The sequence below is a fragment of the Eleginops maclovinus genome, chromosome 7 (genome assembly GCF_036324505.1).
Source record: "Eleginops maclovinus isolate JMC-PN-2008 ecotype Puerto Natales chromosome 7, JC_Emac_rtc_rv5, whole genome shotgun sequence".
NCBI lineage: Eukaryota > Metazoa > Chordata > Actinopteri > Perciformes > Eleginopidae > Eleginops > Eleginops maclovinus.
This window is the reverse complement of record NC_086355.1, coordinates 14,144,448-14,169,681: the sequence shown is the minus strand read 5'-3', so window position 1 is coordinate 14,169,681 and position 25,234 is coordinate 14,144,448. Positions and strand designations below refer to the sequence as shown.

Sequence of the window (25,234 nt, the reverse complement as noted above, 5' to 3'; positions counted from 1 at the left end):
GACACACTCTCACTCTCTGCTCCCATGGGGGCTGTTTTAAGGTGTGCATGATTGGGATAAACACAGCGCTTTCTGTCCTACAAACACACAATAGAGCCATATCTGACAGAACAATGCACTGTGGAGGTGCTGTTGTATCACCTGACACATATGCACACACAGTTACTGGTGTACGATTACAAGACATGGATGGTTATTGGTGTCTGTACACGCTATAGTACGCATTCAACCACACTCATATAATCTCACGGCAGGAAACCAAAAGTGTCATATGGTTCTTTCCCTTTGGCAATGATAACTGGCCTCAGAATGTGTGTCATACAAATAAAAGGGCATTGAATTTTAAAAAGATTAACCTGTTGGTGTTGTAGTTTGCAAAACATAAGGTGACATGAAATAAATTTTACTATTTAATTATCAGGCTTACTCAGAAATGCTAGCGAACCGTAAACCGTTTTATTATGTGTCCGCCTTTGGCATCAATCATTATTACAGCACTAAAACTTCTATGATGCCTGTGAATCATTAAAGGTGCCATCTCCACGCTGTATTGGTTGTTGTCATAGTAGCTCCTAAACATGATTTGACTTGCTGAAAGTGCTTACTCGTTTACTATTACTGAGTATTTTAGTTTTATTCAGTGACATATATCCCTTAAACCCTGTTTTAACATGTCTTCAGGAATAGCTTTCGCCAAAGTTGGTGCCCAGATTAAGTAGCCCCAAGTGATGTCAAAGTCCTGCTTGCTGGAGCATAAAGAACAGCGAAATGGAAAGTGGTGTGCAATATATAGCTTGCTTTCAATGTTTCAGCAAAAAAAAAAACAGTTATAGATTAAGCTTGACTCTTGAGATGTGCAGCATATTCTCTACAGGAGGGAGTGTAATGCTTAGCTTTTAAAACGTTGCTTAGTACAAAGACTGGAGACAGATGGAAACAGCCTGACTCAGTCCAAAGGTTATAAAATACACTTACAGGCACCTCTTAAGCTTGTGAGTTATATCTCATTTGTTTATTGTGTACACGAAAAACAGCCAATTTAGGGTTTTACGGGGGTTAATGTGCTGGACTATTTCCTGGCTGGGACCATTGACTTTATAGGCGGGGACCAGTAACTCACAGTAGTGAGTTGTGCCTGGCCAAGACATAGGCTGGCACATTACCCCTGAAACGTGCTACAAAATGTAAATGTACAGAGCTAGGCTACCTGTATCCTCCAGTTTTCTGTGTTGTGCTAATGATAATGTTCAGTTTTGATTGAGAATGGCGAAAAAGTTTAACATGTTAAATGTAGAATATTTAGCAGAGCTTTTTATTGTACATATATATGGGCTTGACAATATATTACTATTGTGAAGTACAAAATATTTTGGAAAAAAATCTATATATGGTAAATTCGTAACATGGCATATGTATCTTTCCTGTTTTAAAAGTGATGTCCTTTTGAAGCACTTACCAAAATAGGTGTACCTGATAAAATGGCCATGGAGGGTATTGATCAATCTATCAACGACTTGTCAGCCAGTTTACATAAAGAACAGTATGTAACTGACAGTATCATGTTTTCCCACATGCATAAACTGGTTTGTCTTAAGAGTCTGTCTTTGGCAACCTTTTCTTAGAGTTTAACACTGCATATGCTGTTCAGTCTCATACAATAGCGTGCAGCCATGTCAGAGACACACATATGACTCATGAGCCCCTGGGGAAAGCAGTGGCAAAGAAACAAAGGGAGTTAAGAGTTTGGGAGAGGGAAACAGAGAGGAAAGGGGGGAGACAGTCTTTAAAGCAAAAAGAAAGGAAGGGCAAGAGGGTTTGGATGTGCAACAATTTGCTTTACTGCTGCACTAACACAAAACAGGACAGCGCTTACTCAAGGGTGAGAGTGAATGTTAACTTGAGTTTTGTGTGTGTGAACATATGGTTGTTTGTAAGTTTGGACTCAAAGGGGGAGGAGAAGGTGTTTTTATGGGTTTCTGCACACGCAAAACACACATATGTGCGTGTGCGCATGCCAGTTGGTGGGTGGGGGGATGTATGGGGGTGTGTTTGAAGCGGAGGTAGTTAGAGGAGGAAGTGGCAAACTGATAGATGGGAACAGAATGTTCTATGGAGTGGCGAGAGAAAGAAAGAGTGTTTGTATGGGGGACAGTTCCCCCCCCCCACACACACACATACACGCACACACACACACACCCACATCACATGTTACATGAGAGCCACATACCTCACACACACATGCATGTCGGCACAATGCCATGGAAAAATGTGCCCACTCATTTCCACATTTACTGTAGGTGAAAACATATATACTCACAATCATTTAACACACATCAACAGGGAACCCGGTCTGAATAAATCACAATTAAATGTCACCAGAAAGTTAACCTGCATGTTTTAACTTTTTCTCAGATTTCTTAATGTTATAAAAGGCCTTCTGTACACTGGCGAGACATCTGGCGTCTAAACTAGTTCACCAAGCTTAATGTTTTGCCAAGGTACATCTTTGAAAACACCTGTTTGATTGAGACAGTGATATCCAAGAACGTCATGAAGATAAAACTCCACCACAAACACATTTACTCACACATTCAGTCCTCTTTATTCAGTTTGTGATGCTGTTAGATTCTTAATAAACCATGAAGGGCACTAAGTACAGCTTACCACTAATGCAAATCTCATACTGTGATGTGAACTAAGAGAAAACAAAGAGAGCTTGTTTTTATTACTGATCATGCATCTGTACAAGTCACCCCTTCATGTTTCTGTATGATTAGCCATGCTTGTGTGAACTTACTTCTGAGTGTATGGAGTTGTTTGTGTGTTTGGAAGAAGCAAGAGTGTCATCAACATTGCACGCCCCGCCTCTAGAGAATAAACGGAGCGATGGAAATACTTCAGAGTGTTCCTGCCGGCTTCCCTCAGGCGGTCACTGACTCTGATAGAATCTTACTTGGTAAAGGCAGGGATTCTACATTGGAAATTCATTTGACAATAAGTAACTGTCTTAAAAATAATTATTAAATAAAGTATAAGTGAATATACTGTATTATGGAAGATAGTTATGATACACAGCAGAAAAACCCTTATGATTGCTGTTATGTCTTTATTTTTCCAGTTCTAGGAGTTTTAGTTGAGTTTTGGTCCTAATTCGGCCTTCCTGTACATTTCTTTTCACTTTTCAAATCAGTTTTTCAAGCAAAAGGCCACTCACCACTCATACCATCATTTCTAAATGGTATAAACCTCTTAAAGGTTGGAACTATCCCGAAGAACCAGCATCAGGGTGTTGCTGAAATCAGCTCAACGCAGAGCACAGTTTTGCTGTTTCAGCTTCTCACATTCAACAGGGGAATCTCGCAGCACTGCCTCAAACACACACAAACGCCATGCTCATCTCACACACAGAATGAAAAAGACATGTGCTTTGTATTTTCTCATTAGTACAGAGTTGCAATGCCAGTGCAGAGGTTGAGTCTTCATATGATGTTGAGGCAGGTGAGACGTGATCGATGCGTCTGTCATCCATTTGTGGCTGGAGAGTTCACATCAGGAACCAATCAGAGCAGGGTGTGGCTCTTTGTGTGTGTGTGTGTGTGTGTGTGTGTGTGTGTGTGTGTGTGTGTGTGTGTGTGTGTGTGTGTGTGTGTGTGTGTGTGTGTGTGTCAGTGGTGATAGTCATGTCAGAGAATGTGTTGAATCCACAGCATCTTAACAAACATTTCGACAGATAATTTTAATTGTTTTAAATGGTAACAGATGGATTAAGGCATGCCATTTTGAATTACCAAGGGTCACACTCATTACTGCCAGTCTTATGTTCTATTGGTTCTATTTTAGGTCAGACTTGTAAACATGTAGCTTATTTGTTTGTGAACAGGCAAGGGCACAAAATATTGGTCAATTCAGTCAATTATAGGGAGGTTGTGGTGCCAAGTTGCAAGCCTTCAAAGGTAGAAGAAACTCCTTTTGAGTCATTGAGACACATTACCATGTCCGCCTCCTTTCTTCTTTAGAGAAAGAAAATGATGGTCCTCAGGCGTCTGTCAGCTTTTTAATGTATGCTTATTGAAGCTCCAGGGATTCAGGACATCCCTTTGTTCTGTTTTTTCCGCACTTTTTTAAATGGATATGCACTATTAGTCAGCATTTGACTGGATATATTATTATTTTACGTTTTGTGAAGATGACGCAGCTCCTGAAGCAGATGCAGCAGCTCCTGAAGCAGATGCAGCAGCTCCTGAAGCAGACGCAGCAGCTCCTGAAGCAGATGCAGCAGCTCCTGAACCAGACGCAGCAGCTCCTGAAGCAGACGCAGCAGCTCCTGAAACCACTGAAGCAGAAGCAGCTCCTGATGCAGATGCAGCTCCTGAAACAGAGGCAGCCCCTGAAGCAGACGCTCCTGAAGCAGACGCTCCTGAGGCAGACGCAGCACCTGAAACAGACGCAGAGGTAAAAAAAAATAACTTCTCTGTTGATTAGTTTCTTTTGGATAATCAATCTGTGTTTATCTCGTCTTGCATATAAAAGTTACCTAATTGCAAGTCCAGGTGATGTCGAAAATATAAAAGCGAGTTCAGTTCCAAAAGGTTATCTTTAATAATGTTACTGTGATAATTGCAAACCTTCTCGTCTTAAGACCCCGTCATCACTCAAAACTCTTATCTTGCCTGGTAAAGAGCTCACAGGAAAAGGTTTGGGTTTTCTGAAAACAGCAGTACTGACCAGATAAATAAACATTTCTAAACCTTGTCCAGGTCTGAGTCTTCTGTACTGTGCATTGTTTCTATCTAACAGTGCCTCTTTGCAACCTGAATTTAGTAGAGCACACTGAGGTCTCGAGAATAGCTAGCTCTTGATCTTCAGGCAGTTATTTGAGAAGCTGATTCATATCAAATGGCTGAAAGTTGGTCATGTAAGTTCATGATGGGCATAAAACGTGTTATAAAACATAACGTCAATGGCGGCTTTGTTTCTACCCTTTTCAGACTGTATTTTGTGTTTAAGCAAAGCTCCAGTTTGCATATCAGTTGTGCTGCTTAGTAGGAGAAGAGATATGGTGAAGCACTAAAAATGATGCTCTAATCTTGAAACCAAATCCCCGGAGTGCATTTCAATGTTTAAAAATGTGTTTTGTTTTTATTTAAAATATATATAACTCGTGTTTAATATAGGAAACGGAAGCCAAGCCTGAGCCTGCTGCTGAACCTGAAGCGGGAGCTGATGATACTGTGGTTCCTGAGGCTGGTGAAGCAGAACCAGAGCTTACTCCAGAAGAACCAGCGGCTGCTGCTCCAGCAGACACAGAAGCAGACACAGCTGCAGCAACACCAGGTGATTAACTGGTGTCTGAATATACACACTTGAAAAAGGAAATACAGTGAAATCTAAAAAACCGTTCTGTTTCTTTTTTCAGATGATTATTTTGACACAAAAACATATTTTTTTATTTTATAATAATCCTTCACTACCAAAAATTCTACTGACTGTTTTGTGCTCTCAAATAAAAAGTTAACATAACATGTTAACATGAATCAAGTATAAAATCAACACTTAGCACGTTGATGTTTTATGTTCATAAGCTTGATAAGAACACTGGCGAGGCATCTATTGGCATCTCAAGTAGAATGTTGTGCTTCAATGCTCCTTTGTTATAGAGACAGATTTCCAAGGAAGTAATGAAGATGGAAATCCGGAAACACCCACACAGACATGAAAAGTGCCACAAAACAAGCCATTCCATCTCATCCCATGCCATAAAATATGGATAACAAAAATAAATTAGTGATCTAATACTTGCACCCCACATCTGTTTTTCTGTCTGCTCCTGCACCTGCAGCTGATCCAGAGGATGAAGATCCAAAGGCTGAGGAACCAACAGCTACTAAAGAGGAGGAAGCTTCCCAAGCAATACTGAGGCACCCACTCAGGAGGAGGTCAGTAACAGTGTTAAAAAGTGTTATTCAAACCTAACATCTACATTATGATTATGTATAATTGCAGACCTCCAGGGTATATACTTTTGGAAGTTAATGTTCATTGTGTTCATATTCAATACTTTCAATAGAGTGGACCTGTGGCCCCAGCAACAGCAGATACAGATGTAAAAGATACTGAGGAGAACCCAACAGATCCTGCTGCTGAAGAAACACAACCAGGCGCTGAAGAACCAAAAGAGGTGGTCCCTGTGGTCCCAGGTAAGAATATACTGTAGATTTCCTTGTGCATATCCTTTACAGCCTCGTATGGAAAAAGAATATATGATCCCCATGCCACTAATCAAGAGAGCAAAAATGTCCATGCCTGTTTCTTTAATGACTCTGGTACAGAATGCAGCTTTGAGACTGTAGGTATAACTTATAAATAGTTACTTGCGTCAAGTCCCTTTGGACAGAGTAGGTATCTTGAGGTATGTGTTGGACACATGAATTTGATCAAATCTGATGAGCTCATCACTTTAGCATGTGTGTCCTTTACATGGGGAACTGTACAAACTTGTTTGCAAGATTCATGTTCTGGGACATTCTGTCTAGTTGTAGCATGTTACATACTGCACCATTTGAGTCATGATCTCCTATATAAGCATAATGCCTTAATGTATATAATTAGCAGTTTAATATGGAGAAATTAGATATTCACATATTCCTTCTTTGTAGACAGCAAGCTGTGAAGCTTTTTATTTAAAATTAAAAACAAATGAATGTTACACATTTGTAGAGCGCTTGATAACGGTGTCAAACCTGTCTGTGGATTTGAGATTTTTGCATCAAACACTGATTCTGTTCTTTGTTTCTGCCGACAGTTGTAGTTGTTCCTGTGAATGCAGGTAAAAAAAATATTCTACCCTCCTCTTTTATTTGTGCATTTTCTAAAGAAACTTATATAAACCTTGTATATAATATTTATATATACTGGAGCCAAGTCTAACACAGCTAAACAAATAACTCGGGCACACCACAAGTAATTGCTAAATATGACTCAGCAGCTCTTTTCATCAAACAAGAGCTCTTCATAACATAATTAAAACCAGTTTATTTCAGTTACTGCAGTAAATTGAATACCCAAAACTAAACTCTTAAATGTACACTTGCGGCAGCTGGTCATGTTGAAATCCCAATAAAAGCATTACATTATATTATTATATGAAAACTAAAAATCACTACAAATTAGAAGTAGTTGTGTGTAAAGCGAGAACTTTTGAATCTCAGATCTTTATAGATTGTGATTAATCTTAACTTACTAAACATATTTTATTATGTATGAGCCTTAACTCTGGACCTACTGTAATGTGTCAAGCATATGAGATGTCCAATGTGTCATGACTGAACCCTAGGAATACCCATGAAGTTGTTGCTGTCAAGTGTTCCGTCTTTTTTGGCTGTGCTTAACCCCCACTTGATAGGGAGGCACCAATTCTGAATGTTTTAACTGGGTTTCACTCAATGACCAGGCTTCTTGTATCTTTATCCGATTTATTCCTTTTGTAGCCCAGACAGTACAGGTGAAAAACCTTAAAAACCAGAGAACACCAACCATTTACAAATTTGCACATCTCTTATAAAAATAGGCACAGGAATCAACAATGATCAATTATCAAAATGTTTGACCTGACACACACATGTATAAATAACCACATATATATATAAATAAATAACCACATGTATATAAATAAACACATTTGTTAAGTTAATCATTTTAGCTTGAATCCATCACAGATATTAAATTAGCCTACATTTTCCAATACGAGAACCACAATGAGTGACTGATCAACCACATGGATCACTAAACAGTTAAATTGTTAGCAGCATGTTTAGCACACCATTTTTTCCCATATAAATATTTACAAATATTTACAATACATATTCACTCCCACCAAGTTACAATGTGCAATTTCAGCAATTCATTTTAGACAAACTTCATATGATCTAGGACTATGCACGTTTTAAACCATGGCTTTATGCCAATCCATCACAGCAGTATTCCATATCAAAGAGCTAAATCACTGAATTAAGCAAACTGCAATAAAACTGACTAACCAACGTTTCCACAATACATTCTGCACTACCCGTGAATATTTACAACACAAAAGCAGATACTACCGTGCACAAACACAAATGACTTTCCCGCGGCAGCATTCAAATGCGTCGTCGGCGTCCATCAAACAATCAACAAGTGGCACTCGCAACAAAGTCTTAACGTAGCGATCTTACCGGCTGTCTGTTCAGTCTTTGAATAATTGGTACCAGATTCAGCACAACTTCGGAAGAGCTCGATGAGAATGCCGCCTCTTACTCTCCTCGTGCTTTACTGACGTTTGTCTTTTTAAACAGATATTAAGCCGGACTGCGTGCGTCTTCTTTTCCTGCTCGAGTGTTCACATGCGAGTGATAATTAGTTCCGCTTGACTGCCGACGACGAAAAAGGGGCGTTCACCGTGACACCTCCCACTCAACCTTTTTGTACTTGGACAGATAGGTTGCAAACTTTAAGGTGAACCTAAACAGTGAGGATTCTGCTCTTCTACAGGGAGAAGGACTACCAGCCGTCTGACATCTCTTCGCAATACCACCCCATTTGACTTCTCCGACCTCTGAGGACTTGGTCGCTGGCCTTTGATTCTGAACGGAGGCACAGTTGCTTGGTGTGACAAGAATCTCAACATCTCTCACGATGTCCTTTGAGTCGGGAGCTACAGTGACGACTCTGCCGAGCCTAAAATGACCCCGTAGAGCGTTTTGATCGCAAAGCCACACAACATCCCCAACGCTGACATTTCTTTCTGTGGTGTGCCATTTGGTTCTAATGAAGAGACTTGGGCCAGCAAGCTGGCTCCACGCTTTCCAAAACTCATTCACCTGGGTTTGAATTTCACGAAGGCGCTTGTAGGGATAGTTGTTAAAGCTGAAGGACTTCACGTCACCACTGGGAGATGCTCGTCCTAAGAGAAGCGAGTTTGGTGTTACATACTCAATGCGGTCCTCTCGACTCTGGATTCTTGCGTCAATGGGCCGCTCATTAGCCAGGTTAGCTGCCAACTGGAGGGCTGTCAGGAACTCATTGAAAGTAAGGCTTGCCGTCTTGCTCAAACTTTGAAGTGCTCTCTTGGCAATCCTTACGGCAGCTTCAGCAGCTCCGTTTCGATGTGGTGAATCAGCGGGGAGCACTTTCCATGTCCAGCTTGTCCCATTTTTTACAGCATACTCCTCCAGGCTTGCTGTGTCTTGGCTTTGCAGAAAGGTGTACAAGTCCTCCAGCAAAGATCTTGCACCAACAAAATTGGTCCCAGGGTCTGACCAAACCTTGAGGGGGTGGCCCCTGACGCCAGCGAATCTCTGATAGGCCATTAGAAAGCTCTCTGTGGACAGACTACTGGCGAGATCTATGTGCAGAGCCCGGCTCGCCATGCAGCAAAAGACGACCCCCCATACTTTCATAGATACTCTTCTTTTGATGTCATCTCTCACCAGGTATGGTCCAAACAAGTCAACAGATATAAACTGGAATGGCGCAGCAGGTCTTGACCTTTCTACTGGCAGATCACCCATCACTTGTTGGCATACTTGAGCTCTTGCCTTCCTGCAGTGGATGCACTGGTTGACAACTTTCTGGGCCAGCCTTCTACCTTGGATGACCCAAGCCTTTTGCCGCATCCTTAACAGAGTCCCGGCAACCCCTTCATGACCTTCCTGATGACTTTGGCGTGCCAGTAGAGTTCCTAGCCAGGTGTCGAAAGGAACCAGTGGAACAGCCAAGCAGTCTTCTTTGAAATACTGTATTCGGCCTCCACACAGTAACAGCCCACTAGCTCCATCCTTGTACACAACCAGCCGGTCTGTTGTGGTGCTGGGGAAGGTAACTCCTTCTTGTGCTGCTAAACACAGATCTCGGAATGAGTCCTCCCTCTCGGCCGTAGTGATGATGCCAACCAATGGGACTGCCTCCCACTTTGGTCTTCCCCTGGCTCTGCAATGAAGAAACTTCTTTGCCGCCCTCCAGACCAGCGCTAGTGACTTCATTAGTCGTGTTAGGCTACTGAACCGCTTGCTATCCAACAGGCTTGAAGCTGCAACCTCGGCTGGTGGCCTATGCAGATCCGCGGAGGTCGAAGTTGGATCCTGCTTGGGCTCCTGCCTTGACTCCTGCTTGGGCTCCTGCTTTGCTCCAGCCCGGGTAAGGGCAGCAACAAAAGCCTTCTTTTGGATGCGTGTGAGGTTCTCTCCCGCTTCGGCAGCAACATCCTTGGCGGACTTCACTGGCCACTCACTCTCTGGGAGACTTAAGAACTTAGGACCCAGCTGCCACTCTGTGCCTTCATCCAACTCTCTGGGGCTTGCCCCTCTGGAAATAATATCCGCTATGTTGAGTGGACCAGGAATCCACCACCAGTCTTGGACGTTCGTGCTGCCTTGAATTTCCCCAATTCTATTTGCGAAGAACGTCTGGTAGCCGTAGCTTTCGCGTTGGATAGCCCCCAGGACTGTCTGGCTATCAACCAGGTGGTACCACCTCTCCACACGAATTCTGCAGTGCTTCTGGAAATACTTCTTCAGACGGGCAGCGTAGACAGCTCCACAAACTTCAGCCTTGACAGCGTCCCCCTTATGGTCTAACGGCGTCAGCCTGGCTTTGGATTCAACTAGCCGTATGGTCACGTCTTGTGGCAATTTCCACCGCAGGTACAACACAGCGCCGTACGAGCGCTCACTACCATCGGAGAATGTGATACCGCAGGGCTCAGCGGATGGGTCAGGAGGTGTCAAGGCTCTGACGAAACTCACCCGACCGAGCTCAGCATAGTCCTCAAAGAGGCAGACGGCATCTTCCCGGAGGCCCTCAGACAAAGGTACGTCCCATGTATTTTCTGATGGACTATCTTTGCCCTTTGCTTCTTGGAAAGCTCTCCTCACCAAGATGGCTCCCTTCTGCTTGACAGGCGTCACAAGACCAAGGGGATCGTCCAGTCCAGAGACTTGACTTAGGAGCTCTCTACGAGTGAGTGGATTTGGCACCCGTGCCCTTACTTCATCTTGCAACAGGTTTTCTCCCAATCTCATTTTCTTTTTCTTTTTAGAGAAGTTCACAGCCACCATCATGCGAAGTTTGTCACTCTCTGGGTCATACCCAAGACCCAGAGCTTTATTGTTCTCTTCGGAGAGTTGGTTTGGAAGGACCATCACTGAGGGTTCTTTCCTCTCCAGGTCTCTGTGTCCTGGCCTCCCACTTTGGCCAGAGTAGACCCACGGCTTCATGTAGAATCCGCCGGCTTCCAGGATCTTTTTGACATTAGCTGTTATTTGCTTGAGCTGACTCGGGTCGTTGTGCGAAGTCAGGACATCATCGACATAGGCGTCTTGTTCCAGCACACGGCGCTCTTCTGCAAGGTGGTTGAACATTGGCAGATTCGCCGTCTCACGCATGGCGACTTGTGCGATGCAGCCTGCCGGCTTATCTCCGATGTTGACCCTCGTAATCGCCTTTTCAGTCCTCATGAATGTTGCTTCGACAGCCCTCCTATTGTTGGGCAATGTTACTGGATCCTCTATCCAGGGATATTTCGCATGCCAATGTGGCTTCTCACTGTGACGATCTCCGGTTACATACGTCAACCCACTCTTTATTTGCTCCAGCTCCCGCTCCTCAGAAATGGTCATCTCTTTCCCCCCAGGTTGACAATGTCCACATCTACAGCCGCCGCACCTGGGCTCACAGGCAGCCCCAATGCTGTCCCACCTCCACCAGTCCAGGAAGTCTTTGCTGGCCGCACACGTAGTGGCTTGGGTGAGTGGAGGCTGTTCAAGTGAGCCTTTACAGATGATTTCCTTATACTCTGCAGCTGCTGTCCGCATGGAGCGTGCAAAATGAGTTCTGGAGCCATGGGCCGTGATTTTACCATCTTCCAAAAGGTCTGGATGAGAACCACCCACTGTCGTCCCAAGGGGACCATCCCACAAGACAAGGTCACCAACGGAGCGCACCTTCTGAGGGACGAGCTGGCCTTCTTTATGGCTAATGAGGAGCTTGATTTTAGTGGGACGGACCAGTTTATGGAGGGGAACGTCAGGAAATATTTTTTGCAGTCTCTTGGGTGGCACGTGCCGATTTACTTCTGCGATGCTATTCAGCCCATAACACACAAGCTGGTGGGATCTCAAAGTTCCCTTTGAAGTTGTGACCCGGATTTTCAGTAGATACCGCTTGGTCTCAACTGTTACTTGCATCCCGCCAACTCCATGGACTATGAGCGTGACATCCTCACTCCGCAAGTTCAGCTCCCAAGCAGCCTCGTGAGTGATGTAATTGGTGTCGGATGCCAAGTCTATCAGGGTCCCAAGCTTCTGCCCAGCATTTGCAGTGACTTCGAGGATCATCATTATGACTGGGAACTCATCAATACCATTCTCCGCCATGACTGAACTGAATGTTTTTGAGACAGAATTACAGAACACATTTCGACACCGCTGAGCCAAGTCGGGGGCCAGGCTTGTCAGGAACTCTTCCTGGGTCTCTGTGTACTTTTTCAATTCGCCTCTTGCAGGGCTCGGCCTCAACTTCCTCAGCCCATCTCTTTCTCTTCCAGCCTTGGAACAGAGGTAATAGTGATGACGTGGGCCTTGAGTGTCCTTACACCCCTCGCTTTTACACAAAAAGGTGGTCTTGCACTCTGCATCATTGCCGTGAACCTCGAGACACCTCCCACAAGCACCAAGTTCCTTAACTGCTTCTTTCTTTTCTGCCACTCTGAGCTCTTTGAACTTCTTGCAGTAATACAGCTTCCTCCCGTGGCCTCTATCTCCACAGACAACACAAGATGCTTGGGAGCTTGAGGAGTTGGTGGACTTTGTTCGGGCGTGCTTTTGTGGGATTCTTGCCTCTCTCTTGCTGGGATCATCCCTTAATTGATCCAATTGCTCATAAATCTTCTCCTGACTTTTCAGAAAACCAAGGAGCATGTCGAACCTGTCTTCAGGTGATACGTCTTCCTTCCCTTTTGATACATAGACCAGCCACTCCTTCTTTAAGCTTTCAGGCAGCTTGCTCTCCAGGGACTTTGTGACGAGAGGATTTTTCAAGGCGCCCGTGTCTCCCAACGCGCTGAGGTCATACAAGGCTTTTTCAACAACCTGGATCAAGTCCACGATCTGCCTGGGTTGGTAGCTTTTCACCGGTGGCAGTGACTGCAACTCTTCAACAATTTCCAGGGCAATTGCTGTTTTATTTCCAAACCGGTTTTCAAGGACGCGAAAGATTTCATCCGCCGTTCCATATGTTGACAGGCGAAGGTCCCTCGCTACCTTTTCCTCAAGGCTATCCAACAGCTGGAATTTCCTTACCTCCCGGGAGCCGGTAGGTTCCCCTTGCTTTTGGAGCGCCTCCCATTCCTTCTTCCAGAGGTAGAAGTTTCGCTTATTTCCATCAAACTGCGGGAGTACTGTTGGCTTCAATTTGATAGCAGGTGTCCGACGTCGCTCTTTTCCTGGGGACCCATCATTCTCCAGCTTCGCCTGTAATAGGGTGGCTTTCTCTGAAATCAAGTCAAGCAGCCAACCTTCCACACGCCTCATGCGCTGCTGGAAGTCAGGCCGCTCTTCATCTGGGACCCAGCGAGTCCATTTGCAGATGGCTTCTTTTCCTGCTCTCACCAGCCCCTCAAGGTTACTAAGCATCAATTCATATACCTCCAATTTCAGGCCAGATTCCTTTTTCTGCATCCGCTCACACTCCCTTTCAGCTGCCCCCAGTGCCAGGGACAGTTCAGGGTTGCCAAAACTTCCCCATAGAACCCTCTGGACAGCCTGCTCCACCTCCTCAAGTTTTTCTTCACATTCATCTGATGTCTTCTTAATGTCTGCACTTACGTCCTCTTTGGCCTGCGCTTCTTCCTCAGTCCAGGAAATTTCCACCTCCTCATTTGCCTCCATCACCCGGTCAGCCTCGAGTGCGACCTTGCTGAAGGCTTCCACCAGTTCTTCCGCCGACATTTTCTTGCAAGACTTCAGTAGTGAGTTTGCCAGTCGGGAAAACCGCTGTTTGGCAGTCGTTCTCTCCTTCTTTAACTGCTGCAGAGACTTTGACCCCATTTTGGGCTTTGGAAACGAACTTGGAAAGCTGTGGGCGTGGACTCAGTTGCAGGTGGGCGTGGACTCAGTTGCAGGTGGGCGTAGACTCCGCTGACTTAGTTGCAGGTGGGCGTAGACTCCGCTGACTTAGTTGCAGGTGGGCGTAGACTCCGCTGACTTAGTTGCACGTGTGTGCCCAACTGCAGAAGCTGTAGCCTGGCTTGCTAGGAGCCTCTTCAACCAGCTCGAGTCGGTTTTTCACTGTCAAGTGTTCCGTCTTTTTTGGCTGTGCTTAACCCCCACTTGATAGGGAGGCACCAATTCTGAATGTTTTAACTGGGTTTCACTCAATGACCAGGCTTCTTGTATCTTTATCCGATTTATTCCTTTTGTAGCCCAGACAGTACAGGTGAAAAACCTTAAAAACCAGAGAACACCAACCATTTACAAATTTGCACATCTCTTATAAAAATAGGCACAGGAATCAACAATGATCAATTATCAAAATGTTTGACCTGACACACACATGTATAAATAACCACATGTATATAAATAAACACATTTGTTAAGTTAATCATTTTAGCTTGAATCCATCACAGATATTAAATTAGCCTACATTTTCCAATACGAGAACCACAATGAGTGACTGATCAACCACATGGATCACTAAACAGTTAAATTGTTAGCAGCATGTTTAGCACACCATTTTTTCCCATATAAATATTTACAAATATTTACAATACATATTCACTCCCACCAAGTTACAATGTGCAATTTCAGCAATTCATTTTAGACAAACTTCATATGATCTAGGACTATGCACGTTTTAAACCATGGCTTTATGCCAATCCATCACAGCAGTATTCCATATCAAAGAGCTAAATCACTGAATTAAGCAAACTGCAATAAAACTGACTAACCAACGTTTCCACAATACATTCTGCACTACCCGTGAATATTTACAACACAAAAGCAGATACTACCGTGCACAAACACAAATGACTTTCCCGCGGCAGCATTCAAATGCGTCGTCGGCGTCCATCAAACAATCAACAAGTGGCACTCGCAACAAAGTCTTAACGTAGCGATCTTACCGGCTGTCTGTTCAGTCTTTGAATAATTGGTACCAGATTCAGCACAACTTCGGAAGAGCTCGATGAGAATGCCGCCTCTTACTCTCCTCGTGCTTTACTGACGTTTGTCTTTTTAAACAGATATTAAGCCGGACTGCGTGCGTCTTCTTTTCCTGCTCGAGTGTTCACATGCGAGTGATAATTAGTTCCGCTTGACTGCCGACGACGAAAAAGGGGCGTTCACCGTGACAGTTGCTGTTTTAGTAGTTTTACATTATCAGTCATTTAAACATGCACATGACCTGCTTTCATGAGATACTGTATCGTGTATCATTCGCTGCAACGCCCCATTTTGCGAACATAATAATTGAAAACAGATGTACTTTTCGAAAAAGGTTATGAGGTGGGATTTTGTCCGACACATTTTTACCTCCTAAATTTAATTAGAGGATGTATGGTTTGAGTAAAGAAAGCTGGAAGTGTCGCACTTACAATGGTATTCTTTCTGCGCTCATTTCACCATTTGTCCTTACCTGCTTAATAGCAGGACATCCTCTTCTTTGTCACTCAAGAATAGTAATTTTATGTTTGGCTGGTCATTATCTCCACTCTGAGTCATGCTAACAACTAAGAAAGGGGAGTGCAGGAAGTGGCTGCTGTGGAAGGTTTCTTCCATGTGATAACTGGCAGGGAATGATATTGCACGGTGGTGACAGGAGGTAAAGAGTTGAGAGATGGAAAGTAGGATTAAGAAAGGAGAGCAAAAGAGAACAGAACAGAACAGGGGGAGGGGTTGTTATGTAAGGTAAACTAAGGAAAGAGATGCAGGGATATGCAAGGGCAAAGAGAGGGGAGAAGGTTGTGAGGTTAATGAACGCAGGAGATGGAAAGTATCGGAGTAAAGCTTGGCTCAAAATATGGTTTCATTACTTAACATATATCTGTGATAAATGGTGCTTAACTATGAGAGCAAAATTTACTCATGAATTTATGATTCCATATCAGGAATTATTTAGGGAGAAAGAATAGGTCACTGGAAAATGACTCCCCTAGGTTCTATCTGAAATAACTGACTGATCCCTGCCCAGCCTAAACAAGTTTTGTAGCATCCCACATGTTTTAATACATCACTTGGGGTTTCCCCCAGAAATATAGAGTCAGGTTAAGGTATTGTTCCTGACAGATAATATCCTTAAAATCTAAGTCAACACTTGTTTAAAGGATAACAGTCACACCCTGAGAGCAGGTAGAGTTTCACAGTTATTTTCCAGGACACTTCTGCAGGGTATTAACTGTAGAAGCCATGAGGGACTGGGGGGAGGGTCTCCATTATAGCTGATGTTTTTATTATAAAAGATTAACATGCAACAGTGAAGTATCGTGTGTTAAAGAGATGACATGTTTTTGGTGAACATCTGGAAGATATCTCTCCTGGGCGCGGTGGTGAAAAGTGAATTTCCCTACGGGGATCTAAATTGCATTTTCGTCACCAATGATGCCTTAATGTTTTTTTAGGGTCTTTTGACCTGGAAGATGCTCTGCCAGAAAGTGCTGCAGAGGACAACTCAGGAAGAAGCGGCAAAATGGGATCTGGAGGTGAGTAATCTCCATCACCCCTCTTGAGAAAACCTCTTCTGACATAAAGGGTTTTATACTTGAGGTGGTTATCCTAAACTTCTGGTTTACGAATACATGGGAACATGAAGTGAATAAAACATTTTCTAATATACTGTATGTATATTATTATTTGCAATTTGCATTTGCAATTTAACGAATAGGGGAAATTACAACAAAATGACTTAGTAAGACAGTCACTGCTCCCTGGGGAGTTATTGTCTTTTTTTTTTCAAACACAGCAGTGTATTATATCCATATATCCTGAGACATCGAGCTAAACATTTTCTATTGATACGGCATCTTTCAAACAAAGTTATAAAATGCTTTACGGTGTTGAAAAAGGACGTAAAACATTTTAGGATTGCAATGAAGTCAATTAAAAAATTAAAACAATTACACTTTCAGTGGAATACCCTGAAATAAAATAAAAATCACGATGCAAGATTATCAGTAAGGTTAGACAAGTTGCGAGTAAAATTATATGGTTTTAAAATATATATATATATATATGATATAAGTAGCCATCTTTGTACAATCGGTGCACTGCCTGTAGCCTTGCATCACATCTACAGTCACACCTCCCTAGAGTCTTTCGTAGGACAAGGTCACTTCAAGACAGTGCCTCATAAACTGTGCTTTTAAACATATTCCCTTGGATCTTCAAGAATGCTGTTCTAATTTTAGCATCTCTGTTTCCCACGACAAGAAAATAGATCGACTTGTTTTACTCTCATCAAGAAAGCCATAGAATAATTGAACAGCAACTGATTTTCCCTCCTTATTCCTCATCTAAAAGCTGATTCATCTATTTCAGTATAATGATTATAATCCAGTTAAAGGGCGCTTTCCTTAAGTGCTCTGTTATTAGAGGATTTGTCAAGTTGAAGCAGGTAGACGGCAGCCATGACGTCACAGGCTTATACAGGCAGGTAACACAGAAGGAGATACTGGAGTTTGATTTGCATATGTCAGAGAGTAAAGTTCAGAGCGGACCACAAACAGTGTTTATTTGTCTCCCCCTGATATTATAAAGGAAACTCTATGAGTGTACCAAAAGGACATTTCATATGTGCTTTTCCAGACCAGTTAGGACAAAAACCCTAGACCACTTAATGCCTCTGAGGTAAAAAACCACCTCAAAGAGAATAATCTTGCTCCTCCCTTTTTCTTCTCCACTGTCTGGGTTTAGCATGCATCATCAACACATTGAAACATGAAATGATTTTGCGTTTTTTCCCTATCCTCCTCTAAGCACTTGTGTTTCTTTCTTTCTCTCGTTAGCACATGCTGAAGGTGCCATAGGAGATGGTAAGACTTTTTATTTTCATGATCAAACGATATACAAAGAAATAATCCCATCAAGCCAGCTTCTGTCCAGTAGTTCTCGAAACTGGTGAAGCACACAGGATATTGCTGGCATGCCACTGACAGTACAAACAGGATACTAGTCTCAGTGGAAAACGCCTCTCCGCTATTGTTATAGTTCGAAAACACAGTTTGAAACTGCTCCTCTGTAAGAGCATTGTGAAGTGTAGTCACGCTACACACATCTGTCCAAGTGATATTTCTGATGGAAGTAAGTGCGGCTCCCTTTTGTCAGACAGACACAGTAGAGCGACAGGTGCCTGTTTTTGCATGTTTAAATAAACAGTCCCTCACTTCACAGTCGATGTTTAACTCCTATAGGGTTTACCAGTATGTGCATGGTGTTTCATGTTACTAACGGTATGTATATGTTCTCTGTTCAACAGGAAATAAACCTGAAGCCCAAGGTGAGCTGTCCCTCTTTTCTTTTTTTGTTTTGAATACAGTAACTCAGCCACCCATTCACTGGCCTAAACATACCTGCAGCATAAGCATTCCCCTATTTTCATAACTGTAGGGCCCTAAGTAGGTGTGTTGTCGCTGCAGTAGGACATTTTCCAAACTTTTCTTTAAACTTGAACTTGCCTTTAAACTTCGATAACTGCCTTTTTATATTTAATGAATGACAAGCAGGCTTTTAGAGTGATTGGACCTTCAATTGGCAGAAAGTCACCAGTGTTACAATGCCAAATGGTATTTGTATTAAAACCTAACAAGGATATAGATTGGTAATGTATGAATTCATGAGTGTTATGATAGTCAGAAAACCTCTTTAAATGCTCCATGAATAAACACAATAATTAAAGTTTAGTAATGGCCGGCAATCAATGTTAACAGTTGTAAAGGTATATCTGTAAGAAAAAGTACAATACAACAGATAAGAGACAGCCTTGTACACTAATCAGGGAAATGGGTCACATTGTAAAATGTAACTTTTTCACTGACCTCTGACCCCAGCCTTGTGGCCTACAGTAGTGTGATAGGGGTTGTGTACACTGATTCATGCCACTTTTTTTACATGAGACTTAGTGCTTTGTCCATGGTGTGTTCTGTATATTTGCAGATGCATGTTCATACAAGTCTATTTCCCACACCTTTACTTCCTTGTACTGACTCACTCTCTTCCCCCAATTTATTCCACTTAATTTGATCTTGAATTATTTATTTTGAGTCACGCAAGTTCTCTGACTCATGCCACTCCCTATTTGTTCTCCTCTTTGTTTATCATAACTTTGGAGGAACTCTTTTATTTTTCATGTATGTTTTTGTAAGTTGCTGACTCATCACAACACCATTCTCCCTTTGTTTTCATCCGCTTCAGCCTATCCTGACTTTTGAATTACCTTATCTATTCTGTCTGATATGTTTTGTATATTTGTAGTTCCAAATTGTAAATCATTTATCTACAGATATAATTTCCGCAAAAAGTCTGTAATATTCACCTCAATCTTCATCATTTACAGTAAATTCAGAATATTTTAGAAGCTAAATAAAGTCATTATATTCTGATGGCTTTCTTCTGGCAATGTATCTACAACAACAAAAACTTGTATTGTAACGTTGTGTATATATCTGCCATTCGGTGAGTTATATCATTAGTTATTTAACATACCTAGTATATACAGTGCAAAGTAAATACTATAAAATATTAAGCATATGATTAAAAAGTATTTTTGTGCTATTTACACTGAGCATCTTATTTCATATCATATAAGTGCACTAGAATTTGCCATTATTTTTACTTATATTGAGGTTGAATGAAGGGCTTTTACTCATAGTGCTGCATTTGTTCGTGTGCCTTTCACAGACTGAGAGGTATTTGCGATGACACAGCAGGAAAACTATTCAGATCTGTGTTGGCATGGTAACTGGGTTACAGGTGCAGACAGATTTATTCTGTCGCTATGAATGCTTTCAAGGGTCTTAATTATTGGGTAGGCAAGAGAAATGGAATCAGAAAATGCTGCAAAAAGATGATGCATCTCTCAAGTCTCGTGTCATCGAGCTTCGGCTGAATGCCATTTCATGTTTCATCTGCAAAGTGGCAGCCAGTGTTAATACTGTATACAACAATATCCTAAGCTGCTACACTGGCCAATATCCACTGCAGGAGTCACATTTGTGTCATAAACACTAGTATGTTTAGAGTTCAAATATTGTTTTCAAAAGATATTGACTATATTGTCTTTTTTGTGTGTTTCCTACAGAGGCCAGCTCCGGCTCTGTAGCAGGCATCCTAAGTGCAGTTGCCGTGGCCATAGTGGGAGCTGTTACTGGATATTTCACATACCAGAAGAAGAAACTGTGCTTTAAAAACAGACAAGGTAATTATCACGCTGACAAATAATATGATGCTGAACTGCTGTAAACAGGGCTTGATATTTTTCTGATTACAGAATTTATACAAAAATGTCTTTAGAATCTAATCAAGCTACCAGCATATTCAGTCACACCTTTGGATTCAGATTTCAGGACAGGTTAGTGTGTGACTTCGGGTCTGAATATTACAAGTTCTGGAGGTCAGCAGTCTTTCTTTGAGACATAGCAGAGTCAGCTTGATCCCTTTAGAGTGTTGTCAATTGCTGTTCACTCACACACATCCTGCATACCAATACTACCAATTCAGCAGAGTTTAATTTACAGTCAACATCAGTGGTAGGCCATTCAGCTCAAGTGATGCGGGGTAAAAGTTAGATTCAGAAAAAAGATTTTACTCCGACTATAATGAGCTAGTATTTATCAAATGTTAAAGTTATAAATTTGCCTTTTCATATATTTAGCATGTACTGTATATGTATGATGCTCAGTAAAAGGATATCAGGCAATTAGAGCCTAGAAAAATTAACATCCTTTGAAAATCCCCCCCTGGGTGCTTTCACTGTCATACTTTAGTTTACTAAATGCTTGAGAAATCCCAACTGACATGACTGATGACTTAATTGCCTTATTTTTGTCTTACCACGTTTTTTGCGTCTGTCTGACTTTGTCAATCTCTGTGAATAGAAGCTGATCCTGAAGCTGCCCGCAAAGCTGATACTGCAGAGGCTCAGTCAGATCCCCAGGGTGAGACACACACACACAAAATACATTTTAAGTAGATGTATGAAAAATGTAGAAGCATTTTTTGACATTTTTCTTTCTTTTTGCAGTCCTTAGCAACCTGCTAAACTCCTCCTAAGGTAGCAATGGATACATGACAGCTTGGACCAACTACCGGCAAGAAAGTGGCAATCTCACTGTTAGGCTCTATCTGTAGAGCTAAATTACTGTGAGGCCCCAGAGCAGGGCTGTGTGTGTGTGTGTGTGTGTGTGTGTGTGTGTGTGTGTGTGTGTGTGTGTGTGTGTGTGTGTGTGTGTGTGTGTGTGTGTGTGTGTGTGTGTGTGTGTGTGTGTGTGTGTGTGTGTGTGTGTGTGTGTGTGTGTGCGTGCGTGCGTGCGTGCATGTAGTCTAGTGTCTGCATATACATGGGGAGATATAAGAGAATCAACAGGGGTTTTATTGATTGTTACTACAATGGAATTTATTGAAATAATCACACCATCTTTCCACTTTAAACCAAATCATACAAGTGGACATAAACGAGATTTAATCTCTAGTTAACCATGAAATGGCAATGATATAGAACTACCTTTTTCTATGGATACTATATAGTTCTAGTAATTCAATGTGAATATAAACCAGTGAAAGTTATTGATGTTGTAGAGGTCTAACTTTTTACTGAAATCGTATAAGTGGATTTTATTTAGCTTATTCTGTCATTGTTTGAGCCACCAATATGCTTTTAAAAAATCCATTGGCAACAGTCACTTAATTAAATATGTTTTTTATTGTCTGCAGTAGAAATGCAGGATAGATGAATAACAGGGGGCTTCAAAAAGTACCACTGTATTTCCTGGCTTATGGCATGGAAAATAGTGTATGATTATAATTCTAGGATTTATGGTCCAATGTGTGTTCAGGGGGCCACTGATGTCACTGTGTGTGTGCGTTCTTGTTTTGTCTGTGTGTCTTTTTTTAGTTGGTGATGGGGCTTAGTTTTAAATCCTGTTGGGGGACTACCACTTCTCTTCAGTCAGTTCAATAAATTAGAGTGAAAGCGTGAAATTTCCAATCAAACACACTAAAAATTCAAATGATACAGACTCATTTATTTCAAATTGATTAAGCTATCAATTTGTATTGTATAATTATATAAATACCTATATTTAGAAATGTACTGAGCTGAAGTGAAGTCTAGTCCAACTCTATTTCTGTCAATGGATGAATATTTACCTGACATGGACAATTTCAAAGATGTCATGTAGTTATGTATTAGAAATTGTTCTGATGTAGTCTGTGTCAGTCTAGTTGTGATGCAGTAATTTCTCCTCTATAGTGCCTTCACTGACACAGCCTGGCTTGACCAATCTACAGACACACAGGGAATAGAGCTAGGACAAAAAAGGGAAAACAGACAAAAAAGTAGTTGAATGTATTGAAAAGATACTAGACAATTGTGGAATGTATTATGTTGTTTGAGTGGTAATCATTTTGGTGTTAGAAAAGCCTTACCTTAAACTGCTTGTGAATGTGAAACTGTTACGTCAGTGTGGCAGCTGCTGTATGTGTTCGCAGTCGGCGGTTTTCTGTTTAATTTCCAGTACATTTTGAACTAATAATGCATTCCAAACTCTTAACAGCCTCAAAATTCAGCAGTAAAATTCTCATTGTGTGTCTTTTTATTTGAGCAAGCCAGTTGCTGTCACAGTGTTTTTGTATCATTCATATTTCCAAGTTAGGAACATCATTCACCTGTGATTTTTGTATATGAATTTTACATTTAGCAGCAGCCATCTTGTTGCTGTGGTATTTTGTGAATATCATTGTAAAATGCCGCAGAAACAAAGCTACTGCATTGAAAAAAACAACAGTTATTTTTCGGCTGTAGCAAAAAACAAATTTAACTTCTGAATGTCTTTTTGTTGCCTTGCAGTTTTGTACTTGCTCTGCCCCCTTTAAACCTTAAAATAGGGTTATAGAGGTTGCATAGTGCTGCAGTTCATGTAAAGTGTGTTACTTGTAAAGCACCATATAGCTGCAATACAGGACAGAGACTGTTGCTAACAGCCTAGCCTCAAGCTGAGAAATATAATAGTTTGTGATGTCACATATTGACTTATCCTACTGTGTAAACTGTGGGCTGGATGCCGGGCCAAAGTTTGAAATGCCTTCTGATCTTGTTATCTATGATGGGGTTTCTCTAGACACATTAGAGCCAAGTGAAGAGTGTGTCTGAAATCTCTTACTGCATCTGCTATAAGTGATAATGCACAAAATACACACTAAATAACAGTACAAACTTTCAGATATAGCCACAGATGCCTTCAAAATAAAACATCCTCCTTTATAATGCAGTACTTGCCGTCTTTGTGCACTTCATTGAGTGCCACAGGAATCACAAAAGAACTCTTCTGTCCTGCAGTGCACATTCAGAAACCTCACTGGGACTGATTTGATGAAAAGAAGACTGCAACTAAAATACATCCCTTAAAATTGCACAAGGAATGCTTGTGTTTTCAGCATCATGGTCCACTCCACAGTTAGTCCCAAGAAGTCACATTCCTTGTAAGCAAACTATTGGAGCATAGTTTCCAAACCAGAATGTAAAATCAAGGAAGTTGTAGACTTACTGAAGTGCACTTCGCAGATAATGCTAAGGCATCAGTCATGGCGCTAACAAGTCCTGCCTTATACCGCCTCTTGACTATTTCATAGAGGGAAACAAAGAACAAAATGTCACCATCAGAAAGTAAACAGTTAAACAAGAAGAGAAGTTTTTGCAGGTGATTTGAATAACACGAACTATATAGGGGAAGCTCTTTCCTATCCTGTATACATCTTGATTTATCAAACATATTTAGACAATTCATTTTCAATTTAGACTAGTGTCTTCTACTTTTATTTAAGTATGCTGAGTTTTCATTTAGTTTTGGAACAATCTTTTTAATTTTTTTGTCATCTGGCACTTGTTGTTCTTCTGGAATTGTGTAAATAATGTTTGAGGAGTCAATTAAACCGTTTTCGTGGGAGTTGGTGTTTTATTTCCCTGCCAGATATTTTTGTCTGGTATGAGTGTGTATGACAGTTGGACTGCTTTATCGAAATCTGATTTTAAAAACTGATACGTATATGCATTTTTACAGGTGAGACATAAATAATGCTTTCAAAATGTTTAGTTTTGATCAAATAACATCTGTAATGTATGTGTTTGTGCATTGAACTCTGTTTACCTCTATCTGTGTGACTAAATTAAGTTCCTGTGGGCTGTTTGAAAGTTAAGTAAGCTCACGGATAACAATGACAAAAGAGACATCACGAGACGAGACATGACCGAAAATGCTTGATATGTCAGCTATTTATAGGAGGTCAGATTTACACAGTTTTGAGCTTGGTGAATGATTGATAGTGACAGGTCCATTGAGAAGCACGCCCGACGTCTCAGAGAGGTTCCTTGGCAAAGGTATTCACACATAAGCCTTGCAGCTGTTACATATTCATTTCATTCTATAACACCCACACCATAGGTAAACAATTCAATAAAATCCTGCATCGCAAGCTGCTTTGATGACTTGAAATACTCAACAACGCTGAAATTAGCATCCGATACAGAGCTTCCGATTCGGCAGTCAAGGGGAAAGTTAAGGGATATTTAATTTACAGCACTGATCGACCAACCCTCCGTTTCTTGGACCTCTCAAATCGCTGCATAGCCAATTTATTTGGACTAGATAATCCCAGAGAGTCTAAACATTCTTTATGACACCGCTTTGGATTGGACTCCTTTTTTCGCATCTAGACCACATTAGACCAGGTCCTGAACGAAAACCAATACTCATCAAATCTGGGCTGGATTATCACAGAGAGGCTAAATATTCTTTATAATATGCTTTCAGATTTGTGAAACCTTTATTCTATTTGTGAAAATGTTTAAAAGGGAGATTTCACTGCTTTTTTCACATCTAGACTACATTAGATCTGGTCCTGATCTAAAACCACTATACCTAGACTCATCAAATCTGGACTAGATTATCCCAGAGAGGCTTTAGTCTATTTGTGAAGATGCAAAAAAAGGGAAATGTTGC

At 41.6% G+C, this 25,234-nt stretch overlaps 1 protein-coding gene across 1 annotated transcript; it reads left to right on the top strand.

The window, feature by feature from the left end:
- Window positions 1-4,186: 4,186 nt before the first annotated feature.
- Window positions 4,187-24,181, top strand: LOC134867436 (zinc finger protein 853-like). Its single transcript, XM_063887997.1, has 9 exons — window positions 4,187-4,452; window positions 5,175-5,334; window positions 6,068-6,197; window positions 16,646-16,726; window positions 18,029-18,055; window positions 18,499-18,519; window positions 20,320-20,436; window positions 21,116-21,175; window positions 21,262-24,181. Exons 1-9 carry the CDS (start codon window positions 4,187-4,189, stop codon window positions 21,288-21,290), a joined length of 891 nt encoding a protein of 296 aa, XP_063744067.1. The 3' UTR covers window positions 21,291-24,181.
- Window positions 24,182-25,234: the final 1,053 nt, after the last annotated feature.